This window comes from Hyperolius riggenbachi, chromosome 4 (genome assembly GCF_040937935.1).
Source record: "Hyperolius riggenbachi isolate aHypRig1 chromosome 4, aHypRig1.pri, whole genome shotgun sequence".
In the NCBI taxonomy this organism is placed as follows: domain Eukaryota; kingdom Metazoa; phylum Chordata; class Amphibia; order Anura; family Hyperoliidae; genus Hyperolius; species Hyperolius riggenbachi.
Window position 1 is genome coordinate 239,936,425 of NC_090649.1, and position 20,099 is coordinate 239,956,523.

Below are 20,099 nucleotides of genomic sequence, written 5' to 3' on the forward strand. Positions count from 1 at the left end.
TGAATTTTAATGGGAAAACAAGGAGAAAAATAGAAAAAACACATTATTTCTCAGTTTTACCAATTCCAGTTTAAAAATAAAAAAGTGCTACTGTAGATAAAAAACACAAATTTTGTTTGGCTATTCTTACTGCTTATCACAAAACTTAGATTATTTTCCTGTCACAATTTATGGTGAAGATATTTGATTCTGAAATAATGCCACAGAATGTATTTTTCACTATGAACTGAGAAAAGAAAAGTATTTTTAATGGTAAAAGTCAATCTCATAAGCTCAGGAAACTAATATTCCCGTTCACCAATTACTACTGCATCAGATAGTGGCAGAAATGTGCACAGGAGCAAGCCCAATCCTGCACAGCACTGCTTCTGCTACAAGACGTATATCTACTGACTCGTGGCTTAGATGAAGTCACAGAGGACGTAGATATACTGCAGTGGTGGATAAAGTGGTTAATCAGCAGAAGACCGGATTGTAATTTGGGTCCAAAGAGAAAGAGTGATAAGTGTGTTGTACTGTTTGAAAAAAACTGCTTCTGTCCTGTCATAAAGAATCTCTTAATCAACAGCAAAGGGGAGACGGTAGATAGGGTCAGGTAATTGGTCCCACTGCTGTGGAAGCAATGCCCTAGGTCATGTGACTGACTTTTCCTAAAGGTGGACACTAACGGTCCAATCTTTTTCATCGAATCTTACCATTTCTATGTAATATAAGAGACTGCCTATAGTATCCATTCAATATATTCACTCAGTTTACTCTTCTACTACATATATTTGGTAAGATTGGATGATAAAGATTGGATTGTTAGTGACCACCTTAAGACAAATTCTCTGGAAATTGTATAAACATTGTATGCATTATATTATTATTTACTGTATTTATAAAGCGCCAATATATTATGCAGTATCAATATATTATGCAGCGCCAATATATTATGAAATTCATTATAAATTCGTAATGGCTGACCATTGATTCCATATAATAAAACAATTGTTTTCAGCAGTCATCTCAGTTTACCAGATAATGCCTGAATACTTAAAGCGGAACTGCAATATAGAATAAAAAAAAATAAACTAAACATACCAGTTCTAAATTATAATCTCTATCTGTCTGTATGATTAGCGCCGCTCCCCGTTGCTGCAATCACTGTATTTTTTATTAATTTCCTGGAATCAGGCAAGATGACCGCAGTGCCTGATCACTTCCGGGTCACTGCTCCTCATTGGTATGTTTTTTTTTTTTTGTGGTAGCGTGCACGAGAGGATTCCAGCACTGCACATGCGTAACGTGTCCTCTCGTGCACTCTCAATCAAGAGCCAGCAGCTGCCATTGTTCGTACACTTGTACTGTTTGTAATAACCTCCCTAACGGTAAGAAGGAGCCTGGCTCGTCCAGCTAAAAGTTGCTGAAAGAGGTATGGACGAGGCCAGGAAGATTTGTAGCTGCTGATACACCCTCCCTCCACTGTGCATTCCTTCCTCCTTGTGATCCCCAGCGTTAGGCTGTACATCCCCCTCTCTCCACTCTGCATTATTTTCTCCTCACGATCCCCCAGCCTTAGGGCTGGTTCAGATGGACGTTTGGAGGCGTTGCGTTCGTTGGCGTCGCGTTTAGCAGCGTTCGTGTGCGTTTGGATGCGGTCGCGTTTTTTCTTCCCCTAGAGGGACATTAGCCGTCGCGGTTAACCTCCCCTGAAAGCTACATGTAGCTTCCAGGGGCTCCTTGAACGCCAGGGAAAATCGGGACCCAAACGCCGCGTTTGTGTAAACGCGCTTGAAAGCTTGGTACAAACGCTCCCATTCACTTGAATGGGAGCGTTTAACACCAAGCCCTGAACGCTGGCTGTAAACGCTCTGCAAACGTCTGTCTGAACCAGCCCAATGACTGTAAATCCCCCCTCCCTTCACTATGCATTCCTTCCTTCTGATCTCCCAGCGTTAGGCTGTAAACCCCCCCCTCCCTCCACTGATCTTCCCCCCATTGCAGGCAGTGTCCCTGGCAGTGCTGGGAATAGGGCAGGGGGCGTTTGACTCACAGAGGCTCAGCGATCACCGAGTGTTCTTCTCCCCATGCAGCTCTGGACTACTGTATACAGTACACGTGGCTGATGACGTCATCAGCCGCGTCCCCGGTACTGTTTACAATAGCCCAGAGCTGCATGCAGGGGAGGACTGGCCAGGGGGGAAGGAAGGAGATTTCCCCCCAGGCTGCCTCTCATTTAATGATTTAGGGCTGGCACTGTGCCTAGTGAATTCAGGTATTTGTATAAGGCAATGTGAAACACTAGGCTGAATGAGGGAAATAAACGCCCAAATACAGAGCAATTGCAGGGCGGGCAAGCTAGTAAATATACACAGCATGATACAGAGCAGAGGCTTGCCTGCAGGGTCCGTGGGAAAAATCTGTCTGGTCTCTCACCATTGTTAACTGCATGTGCACAGCTACATAAGATATTATCTAGGTTAAAAAGTTTTTGACAGTCCCTAGACCCCAGAAGGGCTGCTTGCAGACAGTCCCTAGACTCCAGAAGGGCTGCTTGCAGGACTTGTGTGTAAGAGATAGAAACCCTGACTGTTGTAACTTAAAATGTATTATGTACCCCCCCCCCCCCCCCCCGTGCCAGTGCATTTATAGTTTACCTGTAACACTGTCCCTTGAGTGTCCTTGCTGTATTTCCCACGTGACTACCGGCATATAGCACGTGGGGCACGTGTGTGATGTCGTTTGGGCTGGGGCTGTCGTGAAAACGGGCCTCTAGTTTGTGTTTTCCCCCCAGGCCAAAAGGTCCCAGTCCTCCCCTGGCTGCATGCGGAGAAGAACATTCGGTCATCGCTGGAAAGAGCTTCGGTGAGTAAAACGCCCCCTGCCCTATTCCCAGCGCTGCCAGGGACACTGCTCGTAATGAAGGGGGGGAGGACAGTGGAGGGAGGGGGGATTTACAGCCTAACGCTGGGGGATCAGGAGGAGTAAAGAATGCATAGCGAAGGGAGGGGGGATTTACAGCCTCGCTGGGTGATCCAGAGGAGGAAGGAATGCAGAGTGGAGGGAGGGGGGATTTACAGTCTTATGCTGTCTGGCTGCCCTCTCCTCCATGCTAGTTACACAAGCAGCCAGCAGCTCTGTTACAACTTATATGAAGGCATGAGGCAGCCAGACCTGATCTGTCCGCAGCCACCCGCTATTCTCTGATGCAGGGTGGCTGCTGACAGGTCAGGTCTGGCTGCCTCATGTCTTGATACTGTAACATAGCTGCGGGCTGCTTGTGTTTACTAGTGTGGAGGAGAGAGCACCTCCATGGGGTATTTGTACTAAATGAAACATTTTTTCTGGAGTCATAGGTCACAGCTCATGTGGGCTTACTATAAATCCAGCCCTGTCTCCTCCTCGTTCATGTGCCATATCAGTGTTCACGCTGCACTGAATGAACGAGCATGGAGTGGAACTGGTGGGGCGGAGAAAGGGTGGGGACCTGGCCTGAGGGGAAGTAAAACATTCTGCAGGGAGAGGAACACTGGCTCTTCTGCCTGATTTTAGCATCGACTTATAAGTCGATGCTGTTTATCAGCAGAATCTCGGGATGGAGACAACACAGAAAGAGATACATAGGACGCACAGAGGTATGTGATCATTAAAGGTACATACCCATATTATCAAATTGTATTAAAAAAAGATCCTTCAGTTCCGCTTTAAAAGCCCAAAGTCCACAAACTCCTTCAAGATGACTTGTTTTGCTTAAAGCCGATGATGATATAGAATAACTTGTCAGTGCGAAGTCTTACTCTAGCATTATAAACCTGAATACGCGAAAGACAATGCTGACATTTTGATGATCAGCTGAAAGTCTACACTAATAGATTATTGCTCATGTGGCTGTCTTCAGATTCACACAATACAGCTAACCTCTGACAGGTATCAGACACGGTGCTGCAAACACTGCTTTCTAGTTTACACAAGACAAAGCTCACTAAACCGCACACCTATTGAATTGGCTGTCGGTTAGCACACACATTGTAAGCATGAGATAAGCAGCAACTTCGGTGAACTGTTGCACTCATCAGATCTGACCTGCCACAATTTTTTCCTGTTGAAGTAAAGCAGGGATTGTGTAAAATATTTCCTACTGTATAAAAAGCTTAGTATTTATACTAACAAAGTGTCAAAATGATTCATCTTCCAATAGCCACTGCTAGGTGTTGCTCTAATCTTTGTGAATCATGTGCTGTAGGTATTACTAAAGATGGTCAATGAGACGCTAATAGTCCTGGCTTGCATTCGGCAAATCAAATGCACTTCTTGCTGATTCTAATTGGCTCAGGTTCATGCTACAATTTCCATGCATGTAAAGAAAAAAATAACACTGCTTAACTGCTCTTTACCTCTCTGGGGATGCTAAAGACCGAACTTGCAAAGCGTCAAGATGGTACAAATGAGGTCTGCACACTCCAGGATGTTGTCCAAGTAATTTTTTATTCTCATGCAAAAAGCAGTTACAACAAAACGGAAGGAAGGCAAAAAACCCTTACAAGGCATGGTCCAATTAGCCCCAAAAGGGAAAAATTCCTTCCCGACTCCAGATGGCTATCAGATAAAATCACTGGATCAACATCATTGGGCATTACCTAGTAATTGTAGCCATGGATGTCTTTCAACGCAAGGAAAGCATCTAAGCCCCCTTAAATGCAGGTATAGAATTTGCCATAACTACTTCCTGGGGCAATGCATTCCACATCTTAATCACTCTTACTGTAAAGAACCCTTTCCTAAATAAATGGCTACAACGTTTTTCCTCCATGCGCAGATCATGTACTCTAGTCCTTTGAGAAGGCCTAGGGACAAAAAGCTCACCCGTCAAGCTTTTATTTTATTTATACATGTTAATTAGATCCCCTCTAAGGCGTCTCTAGACTAAATAAGCCCAGTTTATCTAACCTTTCTTGGTAAGTGAGACCTTCCATCCCACGTATCAATTTTGTTGCTCGTCTCTGCACCTGCTCTAAAACTGCAATATCTTTCCTGTAATGTGGTGCCCAGAACTGAATTCCATATTCCAGATGTGACCTTACTAGAGAGTTAAACAGGGGCAATATTATGCTAGCATCTTGAGTTTTTATTTCCCTTTTAATGCCTCCCAAAATGTTGTTAGCTTTAGCTGCAGCGGCTTGGCATTGAGTACAATTATTTACTCCTAAGTCCTTCTCCAAGTTTGATGTCCCCAACTGTATCCCATTTATTTTGTATGGTGCTAGACCATTGATATGACCAAAATGCATGACTTTACATTTTTCAACATTGAATTTCATCTGCCATTTATGTGCCCATATAGCCATCCTATCCAGATCCTGTTGCAACATGTCCCTATCTTCCTGAGAGTTGATGATTCTGCACAATTTTGTATCAGCTGCAAAAATAGCAACATTGCTTACTACTGCATCTACTAGGACATTCATAAATAAATTGAAGAGCAATGGACCCAGTACAGACCCCTGTGGGACCCCACTGCTAACAGTCATCCATTTTGAGTATGATCCATTGACCACAACTCTTTGTTTTCTGCCCATTAGCCAGTTCCCTATCCATGCACACAGACTCTTCCCCAGTCCTTACATCCGCAACTTTTGCACCAGACTTTTGTGGGGAACAGTGTCGAAGGCCTTTGCAAAGTTCAAGTATATCACATCTCCAGCATTACCAATATCCACATTAGCGTTCACTACCTCATAAAAGCTGAGCATGTTAGTAAAACAGGACCTGTCTTTAGCAAACCCATGTTGATGCTGACAAATAAGATTATTTTCTGCTATGAAGTCATGTATAGTATCTCTTAGTAACCCCTCTATTAGTTTGCATACAACTGATGTTAAAGAGACTCTGTAACAAACTTTTCAGCCTTATTTCTTCTATCCTATAAGTTCCTATACATGTTCTAATGTGGTCTGGCTTACTGCAGCCTTTCCTAGTTGCACAGTGGCTGTATTATCTCTGTTATATGATCTAATCTTCTTTCCTCTATCGGCTCTGTCGGGCTCAGGCACTCAAGTTGGAATGTGCTGTTCCGCTTGTGATTGGATAGAAGCTATACACACCTTCTCCAGGCCCCCTGCAAGCTCTGTATGAGTCACACACTGACCTACTCTCAGCCTATCACATGTCATGTCTTTTGTTTGTAAACACTGCCTAAAACTGGCAATTACAAGCCAGGATTGCAGCAGGGAGTGGCAGAAACAGCAGAGGGGCCCAGGAGAACATAATGAATAGAATGGTATGCTTTTTATTGTAAGAATTTTAGAGTACAGATTCTCTTTAAGCTTACAGGTCTATAATTTCCTGGATCTGATTTTTTGCCCTTCTTAAATAATGGGAAAACGTGGGCTGTACGCCAATCCACTGGGACTCTGTCAGTTGAAAGAGCATCACAAAGGATAAGATAAAGGGGTTTATCTATAACTGAACTTAATTCCCTTAGGACCTGAGGATGCATGCCATCCGGGCCAGGTGCCCTGTCTATTTTTAATTTATTTAGTCTTGCCTTCACTTCTTCCTTCGTTAAGTATTTAATATTACATTTGGAAAAATGACACTCTTCTGCATCTGTAATTTGCAACAGTGATGTTTCCCTTGTGAAGACAGAAGCAAAGAAAGCATTTAATAACTCTGCCTTACCTTCGTCATCCACCATTGAGTCCCCCCCCCCCCCCCCCCCTCATCCTTTAGGAGTCCAATACAATCAACCTTTCTTTTTTTAGAGTAGATGTACTTGTAAAACTTTTTTGATTAGATTTGATATCCCTAGCGATTTGATTTTTAGCTTGAATCTTTGACGGCCTAATTTCTTTTTTACTTTTATTGCACTCCTTATAATTGCTTAATGCAGCCTCGGTCCCCTCCTGTTTTAGGACATTATAGGCATTCTTTTTCCCCTTCATTTTATCTCTAACCGTTCTATTCATCCATAGAGGCCTTTTTTATTCCTAGATATTTTGTTTCCATATGGGATATACATACTACAATATTGATTGAGAATAAGTTTAAAAGCTTGCCATTTCCCTTCAGTGTCCTCCCCTTGTAGAACATTATCACAGTTCACCAAACTTAGTGCCTGCCTGAGTTGATTGAACTTTGTTTTTCTAAAATTCATAGTTTTTGTGGTCCCACTGCCCTGCGGCCTATCAGTCACCAGATCAAACGTTATCATGTTGTGATCACTATTTCCCAAATGTTCTTGAAGCTGCACATTTGATACATTATATGGTCTATTAGAAATGATCAAATCCAGTAACGCATTCCCCCTAGTTGGTTCCGTTACCATTTGAGTCAAGTAATTGTCCTGTAGTGCTGCCAGAAATCTGCTGCTTTTACCAGATTGGGTAGCCTCAATACTCCAGTCAATGTCTGGAAAGTTGAAGACACCGATAACTATGACCTCATTTTTACTTGCAGCTTTTTCATTCTGCTGTAGTAATTGCAGTTCTGCAGCTTCATGAATATGTGGTGGCCTGTAGCATACCCCAATAAGCAACTGGCAACCTTTATTTCCACCATGAATATTTACCCAAACGGACTCCACATCTTCACAATCTTGCTCCATCTCATCATTCAGGACAGCTGTAAAAGAATTCTTAACAAAGAGACAAACCCCTCCACCTTTTTTCCCTGTTCTATCCCTCCTAAACACATTGTAGCCCTCAAAATTCACTATCCAGTCATGGCTTTCATCCATCCATGTCTCGGTTATTCCCACAATGTCACAGCCTTTGTCAATCAGTATGAACTCTAGTTCGTCTATGTTTCTGACTATATGTCCTTACTCATAGCCTAGCACAGCTGACATCATGCAAAGCATTTATATTACTAGGGCACACGCCCCAGGGCGTGTATCTCTGGGCGGGCTGCAGGCCAGCACACTCATGCAGTCAACCTGCCAACATGTGAACTGCAGCAGTTGGGCAAGTGTCTGGAACTCAGGGAGTAAAGGAACAGCAAACATGGGCAGCTAACTGTCTGTGACCTGAGCTGTCACTCATCGCTTTTTGAGTCCAACTCCGCCCTCCACCAGCTCCAACCTTTCGGAGCAGAAAGAATAGATTTGGCCAAGAAATGAAATAAAAATTAACTATTTCGATCATTTCAGATATAGTCCATCCACAAAACAGACTGATAAAATAATTGACAAACTGGTCGTTTGTAGTCAATTGGCACCATCAACACTGTTCAATCCAACCGATCGGAAGGTCGATCGTTCTGTAAAATTGCATCATTAATAAGCATATTTAAATACATTGATTACTGGGACCAAATAAAGCGTGTGTCTGTATGCGTGTGTGGTAGAGCGCTAGCTGTTCAACAGGGGGCGGCTGGTGATAGTGTCCTTGTGCGGTAAAAAGTACAAATCCAACCCTAGTCACATACAAATACAATTAAAATTGCATACAAAACTTGTGCCTGCAAGACATATCACTGTCACACAGTAGCTGTTGCCAAAGCTGAGCTTGTCACCTTGCTTGTTGTTTTTGCACTTATGCCTAAGCAGATGTAAGGAGACATTCATAAGTCAGATGGGTCTGCTGGGGATGTATAGGAGGGCAAAAAAAATGATTGTAACTGAGAATTACAGAATTACTGCAATTCGTCTGTGTACATGATACAGAATGTCCTATACTGCAGCATCATTATCACAATACATGCAATGAAGTAGCTGGTTGTTATAAGACATGTAGATGTGTTACTCTTAATAACTTGTATGTTGAACTTGTGTTTTTCATCTTAACTTTACTAGTTGAAAAAGTGCCCCTGTAGAAAATGTCACATGTATTAAAGAGTTTTACCTGTCCTTCCATTTCCTGTCATCTGTCCTCCATCGCCATCTGCATATACCGCAACCACAGTGATTTTATATGGAGTGTCTGACAACAATGGCTGCAGGACCACACTGTTCCTCCTGCCAGGGACACTCGTCTGAAAATCAAGACAATTCAAAACAGTCAAACACAGTATGTTATGTTAAGGACAAACGTAATTATATCCATACAAAAAAAAAATATTTGTATCCGTGAGGTTTAACCAGATAACATTTCTAGGCGTACCTCATGCGCCCAGACAGTAGAGTTGACTACCACTGTGCATGCTCCCGTGTGTGCATGTGTGCTGTCCGGCTCATGCACGCTCGTGCACATGCACACTCTGTTTTGAAAATGAATGATTGTTGCTATTGCAATTAGCAGCAGTCATTCAATAAAGCTAAGCTAAAAAATAGTTAAAGAGACAAGATCACAATAAAAAATAAAGTTTTTTTTACCCAGAGAAAGCCTAGATTGTCATGAAAAATACATATAGGAGCTCTTAGCCCCCAAAACCTAATGATGCTTCATAATCAGCCTCTGATTCCAAGACACCAAACCCACTGAAACAACTACATTGAATTTGGATTTAATGGCCCCATACATTGAACCTAACACATGAAAAGATGGAGGTTCTCGGTTATGAACACACAATATATAAAGGTATTATGGCATCTTCTGTGTATTACAGCACTACTACTCATGCCTTGTGTCTTTTTATAAACAGATCATCTTTGTTTAGATTACAATGGCAATACTGGAATACTGTGTCTTTAGCCTTTGCTTCAAACTCTGTAGTGTATTTTATCTGTTGTTCAAAACACATTTTAGCATTTTATTCTGACAAGACCACTGTAAACACTGTAGTGCAGACATAATGTACTGTACATCTGTTTTACCATATGAATACTGAATGTATGGTTGTTCCCTTCAATAGAAAGCAGACTGTCAACAAAATGGGTACCATATGGATAAAAGTGGAATGACATGACACTGAGCTGGTTTGGACTCATGTCAAAAAGCTATACATTGTGTTGTTAAAAAATGTGCTGTGTTCTTAGGACCTCAGAGTGCAAACGGTGATTGGAGGTGTACTGACATTGCATGTGTATCTTACACATTATAGAGTGGACTTACTGAGGCTGTAGAAATGCAGAAAAAAACTATGATGGTCAAAGAAACACTAATAATTCTGGTTTGCATCCAAATGTAATGTAACCTGAATGAAGTTTGGTGTTAGGCCAGTAATAATCATTAATACATTTATTTCAAGTGAATCTGTAATTTTAAAATAAAAAAAGTTACTAACTTAGCGACGTAAAGGGAAGTCTCTGGATAGTCCAGGAGCTCCCTGTGCCCTCCTCAACCCCACCACTGCCGCAGGCCAGGACCCTCTTCTTGTTTGCAGCTGCACTCTCCTCCGTGTATGAGCATGGCCATATTTGCACATTCACGCTTGTATGTGGAAGAGAGCAGGCAAACGAGCACATATCCAAGCTCATGTCGGCTATGCTCAGAGAGATCCTGCACAGCAGTGGTGGGCTCCAAGATGGGTCAGGAAGCCTCTGGACTAACCAGAGTCTTTCCTCTATAAGGGTAAACATGTTTTTTATTTTTTAGGTTACAGGTTCCCTTTAATTTGGCTATATTCCAAGCTGCTTACAATTCATATTAAATTTTAATGGAAGCTAGAATTATAAGGCCCTGTTCACAGTGGAGTGTTGCAGTGCAGCATAATGGCTGCTCTGTAATGCGGCTTGCTGCACAGTAATGCACCAACTATAGCGACGTTCACAGTGCGGCGGTTGTGTTGCGGTACAATGGGCTGCAGTACAGTTGCAGTACAGTGCATTACCGGTAAATGCACGCGTCAACCGTAGAAGTGTAGCATACTTTTCATCGACTGTATGCTTCACCCTATCCAGACCCTGGATAACATGCAGTGCCGCTGACTCAATTCGTTGTGTTGCATTCCTGCTGTCACAGAGAATGCCATACAACCTCCCACTGTGAGCCTATCCTTTAGGATATAAGTGATCCAGTATATTTGTACTGGATTTTTTTTAAGCACCTGCTAATATGTGCAAAAAAGCTTTGAAAGCCATCACATCAGACCCTGGTGCAGTTGAAAGGTTACAGAATAAGAATATTCTCTATTGCAGCAGCATGCATGTATCCACAATAAGGACTTGTCTTTGATAAATCCACTATAGCCTGGGTTAAAGGGGACAAAAAAACTCACAGCAAATACATGCACATGACTGCAGTCAAGCAGACACTATTACCCACAAAAAGGGTTTCAAACATCTGCTACCTCGTAGCACATAATGGTTAAAAAAATCTACTCCAGTTTGCCACAGTGCTTTGGTTCTCTAGTGTTCTCCATCCTTAGTAAATCGACCCTTATGACTGTACCGAAATGTAAGCATATAATTAAAGGTTTCCAGTTAGAAATATGTGAAAATGGCAACGGTCAAAGCTGAGGTTGCCAGATATTCCAGTCGTCAGCTGGAAACTATGTAAGAGTAGTTTAGTTCCCCTGAAAAATGTACGAATAATGCTCTCATTATGTGAAACCCAAAAACCGAGCGTGAATTTTAGTCATACTTATACTCCAGACTCTGAAAACACTTTTTATATTTCAACTGTATATGATATAAGAAGTAGGTGTTGTTCCAGTGACTGTATAAGATACAACAATTGGGTGCATGCACTAAACTACGCTAAGCAGAATTACGTGCATTAAGTCTTACCGCACAATGGCCTCAATTCACTAAGCTTATCTCCTGTCTTTAATAACTCTTCTAGAGTTGTTACCATGGTGATAAGGCATGTAGTATTCAGGAAACATTTTACCTCAGGCAAACCTAAAGTTAACTCTTCTGTCTTTAAGTTAACTCTTCAATCCTTAAAATAACTCCAGAGTTAAAGACAGGCTGTTTATTAACTGCATGTGAAAATAACTACAGAGGAGGTAAATTAACTACAGAGGAGGTAAAATAACTACAGAGGAGGTAACTTAACTACAGAGGAGATAACTTAAGGAATGAAGAGATAAAATAACTCTCTCTTATGTGGAGGTAAGTTTTCTCTTGCCTTATTATCTCCAGCATGATCTTAGTGAATTGAGGCCATAGACTAGAGCGTAATGCATTGCATGTAATGTATTGTATTCTGTTCTACTCATTGGGCTTGATTCACAAAAGAGTGCTAACTGTTAGCACGGCCGTTTTCGCGTGAATTTTTTCTTTTTGCGTGAAACGATAACGGTTTTGTGCGCAAACGTGAATTTTACAGAAATCGATATCGTTTTCGCATGAAAATTTGCGTTTGAGTGCAAAACCGTGATCGTTTCGCACGAAAATTCGGGATCGCGCGCAATGCGAAAATTCGCGTGAAAACGGCCATGCTAACAGTTAGCACTCTTTTGTGAATCAAGCCCATTGTGTTGTTAGACTTTATGAGACGGGATATAAAAAAATAATACATACCCGGGGGTTCCTCAGCCAACTTCAGGCTCAGTCATCCTCTTGTGTCACCTGGATCCTCTGCTTTTTGACCCGTAAAAAGTCCTTCAGTCTGGGGCGGCCCAGTAATTCGCACCCCAATCGCACTCCTGTCTCCAGGAGTGATCTACACCTGAGCAGTAGTGCTGCCCAGGAACAATCAATGGGAGTACGATGGGGGTGTTGCACGCAACTGCGGGCTGCGCATGCTCCAACTGGTCCCGACTGAAGGACTTTATGGGCCGAATAGTGCACAGGAGGATGGCGAGGAAGGGATTAGCCAGAAGGGGGCTGGAGGAAGTCCCAGGTATGTATAATTTTTTTAAATCCCCCATCTCAGGTACATTTTAACGCAATTTAGTGCATACACCCCAATGTCTCTTAAGTAATAGATAAATAGAGTTACAGTGCACACACTATAAGAAGACTTACATATTCATCGATGGGATCTCCGACTGTAGGTGAATAGATGATTCTGTACTGCTGAACTGGGCCATCCGCATGATCCCAGCTTACAGAAAGGCTATTAGTTGTCTCGCCAAAAACTTTAAGGCCTTTTGGCCCACTGCGAGGTACTGGAAAACACAATTACAAAACAATTATCATTCTGGATAATAATCTTGATTCTTCTTTAACATCAACATCACAATATTTATGACGAACATGTGAGTACAGGAAATTCAGAAATTTCCAACCACACTCCTAGTGTCTAGTTACTTTACAGGATTTCTGTACCACAGTGCTGCCAGCTAGACCATACTAACAGATTATTAAGAAATAAACCTACCGCAGTATGAACAAAATGTGGAAAAAAGGGATACCACAAGTATTTGGAAGGCTCGCCGGTTGCTGGAGGGATTTGTAAAGCAGTCAGCAAAAGCAGGGAAAACTAATATAATACAGAGCTGAACTTTCCATTCTGAATTCCTTAGAACATTGCAAGGCAGTGACATTCACCTCCAACGATACTGTGCTATTAGTCCTAATAAAACTGTAAGTATCCCCCAGCCTCAGGGTCTTTGCCCTTGAACTCACATAAATAAGACTATTCAGTTTATATTTGGCACAGCTGTAATGCGTATCTCGGCTGTGCTACTCCCTATTTGGTTTCAGAGCTGAACTTCAGCCAAAACATTTTAATTGTAGTTTTAGAGCTGTAGTTTTACATTGAGTGGCACAGGTTTAAAAACACCAAATTTTGTTGAGGTATTAATTGCTTTTTATCTAGAAATTTGGAGGTAGCATAATCGGAAGCTAAAATTAAAACTCCTGCCATTGTTGAAGGGATTTGTGCTTTATTATATCTTTTCACCTAAGTGCTACTTCTTACCTAGGAAATAATTTTTCATCTTTGATTTAGAATAATTTTTCAGCACTTTACAATGGAAAATGTACCAAACAGTAGTTGTAAAAAAGTATGATCTAAATTATTTCGAATATTTTCTTCCTGGTAATTTAAAAGGCATTTAATTAAACAAGTTTGCAAATATCACCTAGGAGACCTAGGAAAAGTGAATTGCATGTGGGCCCTGATGTCTAACAGATCCTCTAAGTACAGCTCTATATTGTAGACTATATGTACTTAGCAAGTACAGCAAAGCCTCTGGTATCTGGAACCGTTGGGGATCGCCTGATGCCGTATACATGTGCTTGCCGACTGCTTGAGCCATCAGCCTAAAAAGCACAACCCCTACTCCCCATGCAGCATTAAATACTTACCAAGTCTCCAGTGTCGTCTTCTAACCTTCCTGTAGCTTCTGGTGGCCTTGTGGCATCCTCCATGCATAACTCTAGGGGTGTCACCTGACCCGTGTTGGGTCATGTGACCCGCCATGAGCCTTGCACAAACGCCGAAAAGCTGCTAGGAGCTACAAGAAGGTTAGAAAATGGTGTTGGAAGCTTGGTAAGTATTTTAATTCCTGCAATTCCCGTTATACCTGCCAGGGCATAGATTTCAATCACCCCACACACTCCCGCCACTACCGCTGATAGCGTCACTCTCTCCCCGATGCAGATCACTTGCCCTGCCATCAGCAGAGCTGTGTGAGCAGGCCAGGAGCCGATTTCATTGGCTCCTGACACTGTCATCACTGTAAGCCAATCCCATTGGCTTACGTTGATGGACAGTGTCAGGAGCTAATGAAAGCGGCTCCTGGCCTGCTCACACAGCTCTGCCATCACAGCAACGGCAGAGAGAGGTGGCTGCGGGGATGGAGGAGTGGCGTGACCGGCGGGAGCAGCGTGTATGTGCAGAGATTCGTTGGGAGGTGCTGTTCTTTGGTACCAGCAGTCTCTGGCCCTTAAAGAGAACCTGAACTGAAAATAACAAGTCAAAATAACCATACACAGGTCATACTTACCTCCTGTGTAATCTACTCCTCAATCTCTTTCTCCTCTCCTGCGTCTCAATTGTCCGTTGTGATAAATGGAATTCTCCGTCCTCCATTTTGAAAATTGCAATTACCCCATAACAACTTCCTGGTCAGCACACTGCTAAACTGTAATATCACCCACTTGAGCCATAAGGAAACATATATATATATATAACTGACAGCAACTGGTATATTTCAGTTCTGACAAAATATTGTTAGAACTGGATGGGGTCACTGTAAGAAGAAAATGATGAGCTTCTGAGAGGAACTGACAGTGAGGTTAGTATGTAATATTCATTTGCAGGTATGTCATGTGTTTATTTTAAATAATTTAACTCACTTCAGGTTCCCTTTAAGGAGGCAGAGACTGCTGGTACAGAAGTAGTTAACGTCACTGGGGGGTTCACAGACAAAAACTGTCACAACTTATCTCCAAAATAATCTTTTTTTACCATGTCTGTAAAATAACTTTTTAAGACTTTCCAAGAAAACATAATCGTTCAAAGCAAGTTATTCTGATTAGCTTAACCCCTTCAGTACCAGAAGTCTCTGGCCCCATAAGGACCAGAGGCTTCTGGGTAAAAGCTGAGGCTCACCGACAGCATGACCTATCTCTCTCGCCACTCGCATCGCTCCCCCATTCCGCCCCCTCCCCTGATAGCAGGGCAAGTGGGCTGTAGCAGCAGGAGACCAGCGATATCGGCGGAGCATGTATTGCGGTAATTGAAATCTACGCCCTGGCAGGGATAACAGGTTACAGACAGGACAAATATTTCAATTTGCCTGGTCCGGAAGCAGGTAAAGGATAACCGACCCAAGGCAAAGCTACCTAAGGTAAGCATAGTTCATGCTGGATCCACATACCGCTGTACATTGTCCATTTCTCTCCTTGTTCCCCCTGTCCCCGTAATCTAGCTAAAGTCAGATTTTTAGACAGGAAGAGGCAGGCTTACTGTATTGTCCCCGCCTATCACCCTAACATTTCCTTTTCTTATAGGAAGTGAATAGGGCAGTTCTCTAGTAGAGCACTTCACACAGACGGATAGTGCACCATCACGGCTATATTTACTACTAAACTACATAGCTAAATTCTCAACATTGCTACCGGCACCCAAATAACACACTTGGTGCCGGTATAGCTGCAAAAAACATTGCAGTCTATGCAGTGCCCAATTATCAGTATTTTGTTGTTGTTTTTTTTTTCTTTTTCTTTAGAAGTCAGTAAATGAACTATGTTTAAAAAAAACATCAACAGCCTTATTTAAAGATAACATAAAGTAAAAATAAAATGAGATTAACTCACCTGGGGCTTCCCTCAGCCCCCTGCAGACGATCGGTGACCTCGCAGCTCCGCTCCGATGGCCCAGGACCAGCCGGCGAACACTTCCGGTTTGGCCGTCACCGGCCGACAGGCATGGGAACGCGAGTGATTCTTCGCATTCCCAGCCTGTATATCGCCCCCTATGCTGCTATTGCGTTCCCATGCCTGTCGGCCGGTGACGGCGGAACCGGAAGTCGTCGCCGGCGGGTCCAGAAGCATCGGAGCGGGGCTGCGAGGGCACCGATCGTCTGCAGGGGGCTGAGGGAAGCCCCAGGTGAGTTAATCTCATTTTTTTTGGTTGCCTTTAGGTTCACTTTAATAAGACACCACAAAAAACAATGCTAATGTACTAAAGGGCAGGAACGTCCTAGTGTTTCTCATACTGCTGTAATTTAACATATGCACATGTACCAAACTACATACTAAATACTATGTATTTGTATTTCTACTATTGAATCTCATGACTGTACAGTGTCTTGAATTTCGTATGTATATTTTTCCCCCGTTATTTGTTTTGTACTATGTACAGAGCTACGAAAGATGTTGGCGCTATGTAAATAAATAATAATAATAAGTACAGTAACTAAAGGCAGCCAATCAGATTTGATTTTAAAAATCATCCTGGAGCAATCAGATTGCTATTCAGCTGGTATATACTGTATCTAATTCTCCCCGTGAATAGCAGTTCACACACACACACACACACACACACACATAAATACAGATATATTGAGATTATTGAACAAATATTTAGAAAAATACATCTTAAAATACTCATGTGATGACAGCTATCATTTACATTGGTTCTCTGCTAACCTAAGTCTTGAACTAGTGAACAGTATTTGGTTTGCTTCCATTTCCACAATATGTAGCTTCTACAACACTGCCAGCTTCTAAATATAGAGGAGGAGGCTGACTGCATCAGAGCGGAGCTAGAACACTGACACTTAAAAAAAAGCCTGTGGATCTCTGGCAGCTTGCTGCAGATGACTCCCCGTCGTGAGCACTGAAACCGAGCCCACAAAAACAAGAGGAAATTCTAAAGAATGAATCAATGATCCAACTGCACATGATGTAACGATAAGAGGCTACTGCAAGTTTAGCTATAAAGACTGCAGATGATTTGCACTGATTGATGATTCATCCAGAAGTTTATCTGATGAGGAGAGTGGACTCCTGCAGCTCCTAACTGAATCCTGAAATGTGCTTCTTTTGAAATCTGTATTAATGCCATGGGGGATGGGTTGTTGGTTAGGACGGAGTAGGACTGGATCGAAATGGGGTAACATTTACATAAAAAAGGTGATATTATTTTTTTTTTGTTTTACTCATCTCTAGAAATGGTGAATGGGAAGCCCATAATTGTGTCTTGCATGCAAATTTAATGGGCCCGTTTCCACTTGTGTAGTGGGAATCGCCGCAGAAAAAATTCGCATGCAGTTGTATGCCGAATTTTCATGCGAATTTACATACAATTTCGCATGGATGACTATGTTTGCGAATTTAACCATGGCAGTGCCTGTTTGCTTTTCCATTGTTTCTATGCGAAATCGTATCTGAATTCGCATGAAAATTCTCATACCAAAACCGCATGCAAATTTCTTATTAAATACATTGCATGCGAATCGCATAGCGGTATGCGGTATGCGAATTCTGATGGCTCTGCCATGCAGATTTTTTCTGCACAGAAAAATGCTCAGAAATCCTGACAAGTGGAAACAGTCCCATCCACTTGTATTGTCTACGCGAATCTGCATGCAGGAAACACATGCAGATTCGCTCTAGTGGAAACGGGCCCTAATTGTATGTATCTTGAAATGGGACCAAGATGATGCTTTTCTGCTCACCACAGATGTTAAGAGTGGTTATTTGAACATCTGCGCCCTCTCTTTGACTTGGAACTGGACCAGTCAGATTCTCCTCCTGCTAATTAGGAAAGGACCAATTGCAAACTGCATACAATCTACACTAAATTTGCATGTAAGTCAGAAAAATGAGAACCACACTGATCATGTCTCTTTAAAGGAGCTTTAGTTATAAGCATAAGTTAATGAGAGGACAGACACTAATATGTTTCAAACAGTGTAGCAATAGGGGATGCAGAGTTTGCGACCGCACCGGGCCCTTGGACCAAAGGGGCCCACTAGGGTGTCTCTTTCATCTGTCTTATTACTTTGGAATTGGTGCGATGCTGATAAAGAAACACCTCTATACGTGCATTAACCTCCCTAGCGGTATGGACAGAAATGTCCGTTCAAAAAAACATGCTGTGAACAGTTTAAACATGCATACACATCAATACTCTCCTGCACTGTATACTAGACCCTTGCTTGACACATTTTGGCAAGTTACAGGAAAAAAAAAGTTTTAAAAATAAATTTTATCACTGTTTGCACAGAAATTCTGGGGAAATTGAACGCTGGGGAGGTTAAATAGTAGTAATTGTTAACCAACTTTTTTTTACTCTAAATACACCTCTCTGACACTGCAGCTGTTCTTGGTAGGTTTTGAGGCTCCATATCAATAAAGTGCTTGGATCCCCATGTAAAACTCATACTGGGGCACCAAGCTCCTTAGTTACACCACTGGTTTCAAACTAAATTTGCCTACCCATACTTATGACTAAGCACATTAAAGAGAAGCTGTACTGAGTAAAAATATTTAAAATAAACACATGAGGTAACTTCAAATGAACATTACATAATTACCTTGCCATTAGTTCCTCTCAGAAGCTCACCATTTTCTTCTGACATAAATCCCTTCCAGTTCTGACAATATTTTGTCAGATCTGAAATATATCAGTTGCTGTCAGTAAAATATCAGTTGCTGTCAATTATAGCTGAGAGGAAAACCGATGTCCCAGGTAATGTTCATGTTTCCTATGGCTCAAGTGGGCGATGTTACAGTTTAACTGTGTGCTGACCAGAAAGCTGTTATGGGTAATGGCCATTTTCAAAATGGAGGACGGAAAATTCCCTTGATCACAGTGAACAAACAGGATGCGGGAAAGGAGAAAGACACTAAGGAGTAGACTACATGGAAGGTAAGTATGACTTGTGTATGCTTATTTTGACTTTTAATTTTCAGTTCAGGTTTTCTTTAAGCCTGAAATGCATTAAGCTGCATGTGCTCCTACTAAACCTATGCTTGCGTTATACAGTCACTTACACTCTCAGAAGACCTTTGCAAATGTGGAGACACACTAGTGATAGATGGCAGATGTGCTTTGAGGCACCATGAGCTATGTCCTGGGTGTGTTTGCAGGCCAGAGGAGTGTCTGTTTCTTACTCATACTGATACATTCATGAATGTTTCAGCTTTATACAGTTAGGAACAATCCTACAGATCTTCTCATGATTCTTCTGTGCCATGCATTTCTCTGTGCTTGGTGCTAAGCCCTGTACTCAGCTATGCACTGTGTAGCACACTTGCCTTGCATTGCCGGGGACTCAGATTTGACTCTCGGCTACAAGACAATATGCATGGAGTTTGGATATCTCTCTGTGATTGCATGGGCTTCTTCCCACATTCTAAAAGAATACTGATACATTAAAGTGGACCTGAACTCAGAACTTCCTCTCTGCTTTAAAAGATAAGCAACAGCATAATAACCCTTAAAGAAAACATTTCTTTGTTACAGCTGATACAAATCCTGCAATGAATCTGCAGTGTGTCTACTTCCTGCTTTCATGGAAGCAGAGATATTGTTAACATTCTGTGTTTACAATTACCTGCCCTGCCATGGCAGGCAGCTGACTCAGCTGAGATCAAATTATAACTTGTGATTAGTCACAGATAAGGGGGAATTAGAGATGCTAAACTCTCCAAATACATACAGGGTGCATTTCTCTATGTTTTCCTTCTGTCCTGTGCAAGAGTTCAGGTCCACTTTAAATGTTTTTTTACAAAACTGGCCTTGCCCTTTGCCTACAATGGGGACATTAAACTACGACTATGGTAGGCGTTAGATTATAAGCTCCTCTGAGGACAGTTAGAGACATGACTATGGACTCTGTAATGTGCTTTGGAAGCTGTCACCTCTATATAAATATATTATAATAAAAAA

The 20,099-nt window shown here is 42.0% G+C and overlaps 1 protein-coding gene across 4 annotated transcripts in view; it reads right to left on the reverse strand.

Moving 5' to 3' along the window:
* COL12A1 (collagen type XII alpha 1 chain) overlaps positions 1 to 20,099 on the reverse strand; it is a 321,024-nt gene that overhangs the window by 117,367 nt on the left and 183,558 nt on the right. For all 4 annotated transcript variants that reach the window (XM_068281498.1, XM_068281501.1, XM_068281499.1 and 1 more), the window contains 2 exons: positions 12,773 to 12,915; positions 8,823 to 8,952 (listed from right to left, as the gene is read on the reverse strand). In XM_068281498.1, the coding sequence (XP_068137599.1) occupies positions 8,823 to 8,952; positions 12,773 to 12,915 (273 nt within the window). The remainder of the gene's footprint in view (positions 1 to 8,822; positions 8,953 to 12,772; positions 12,916 to 20,099) is intronic.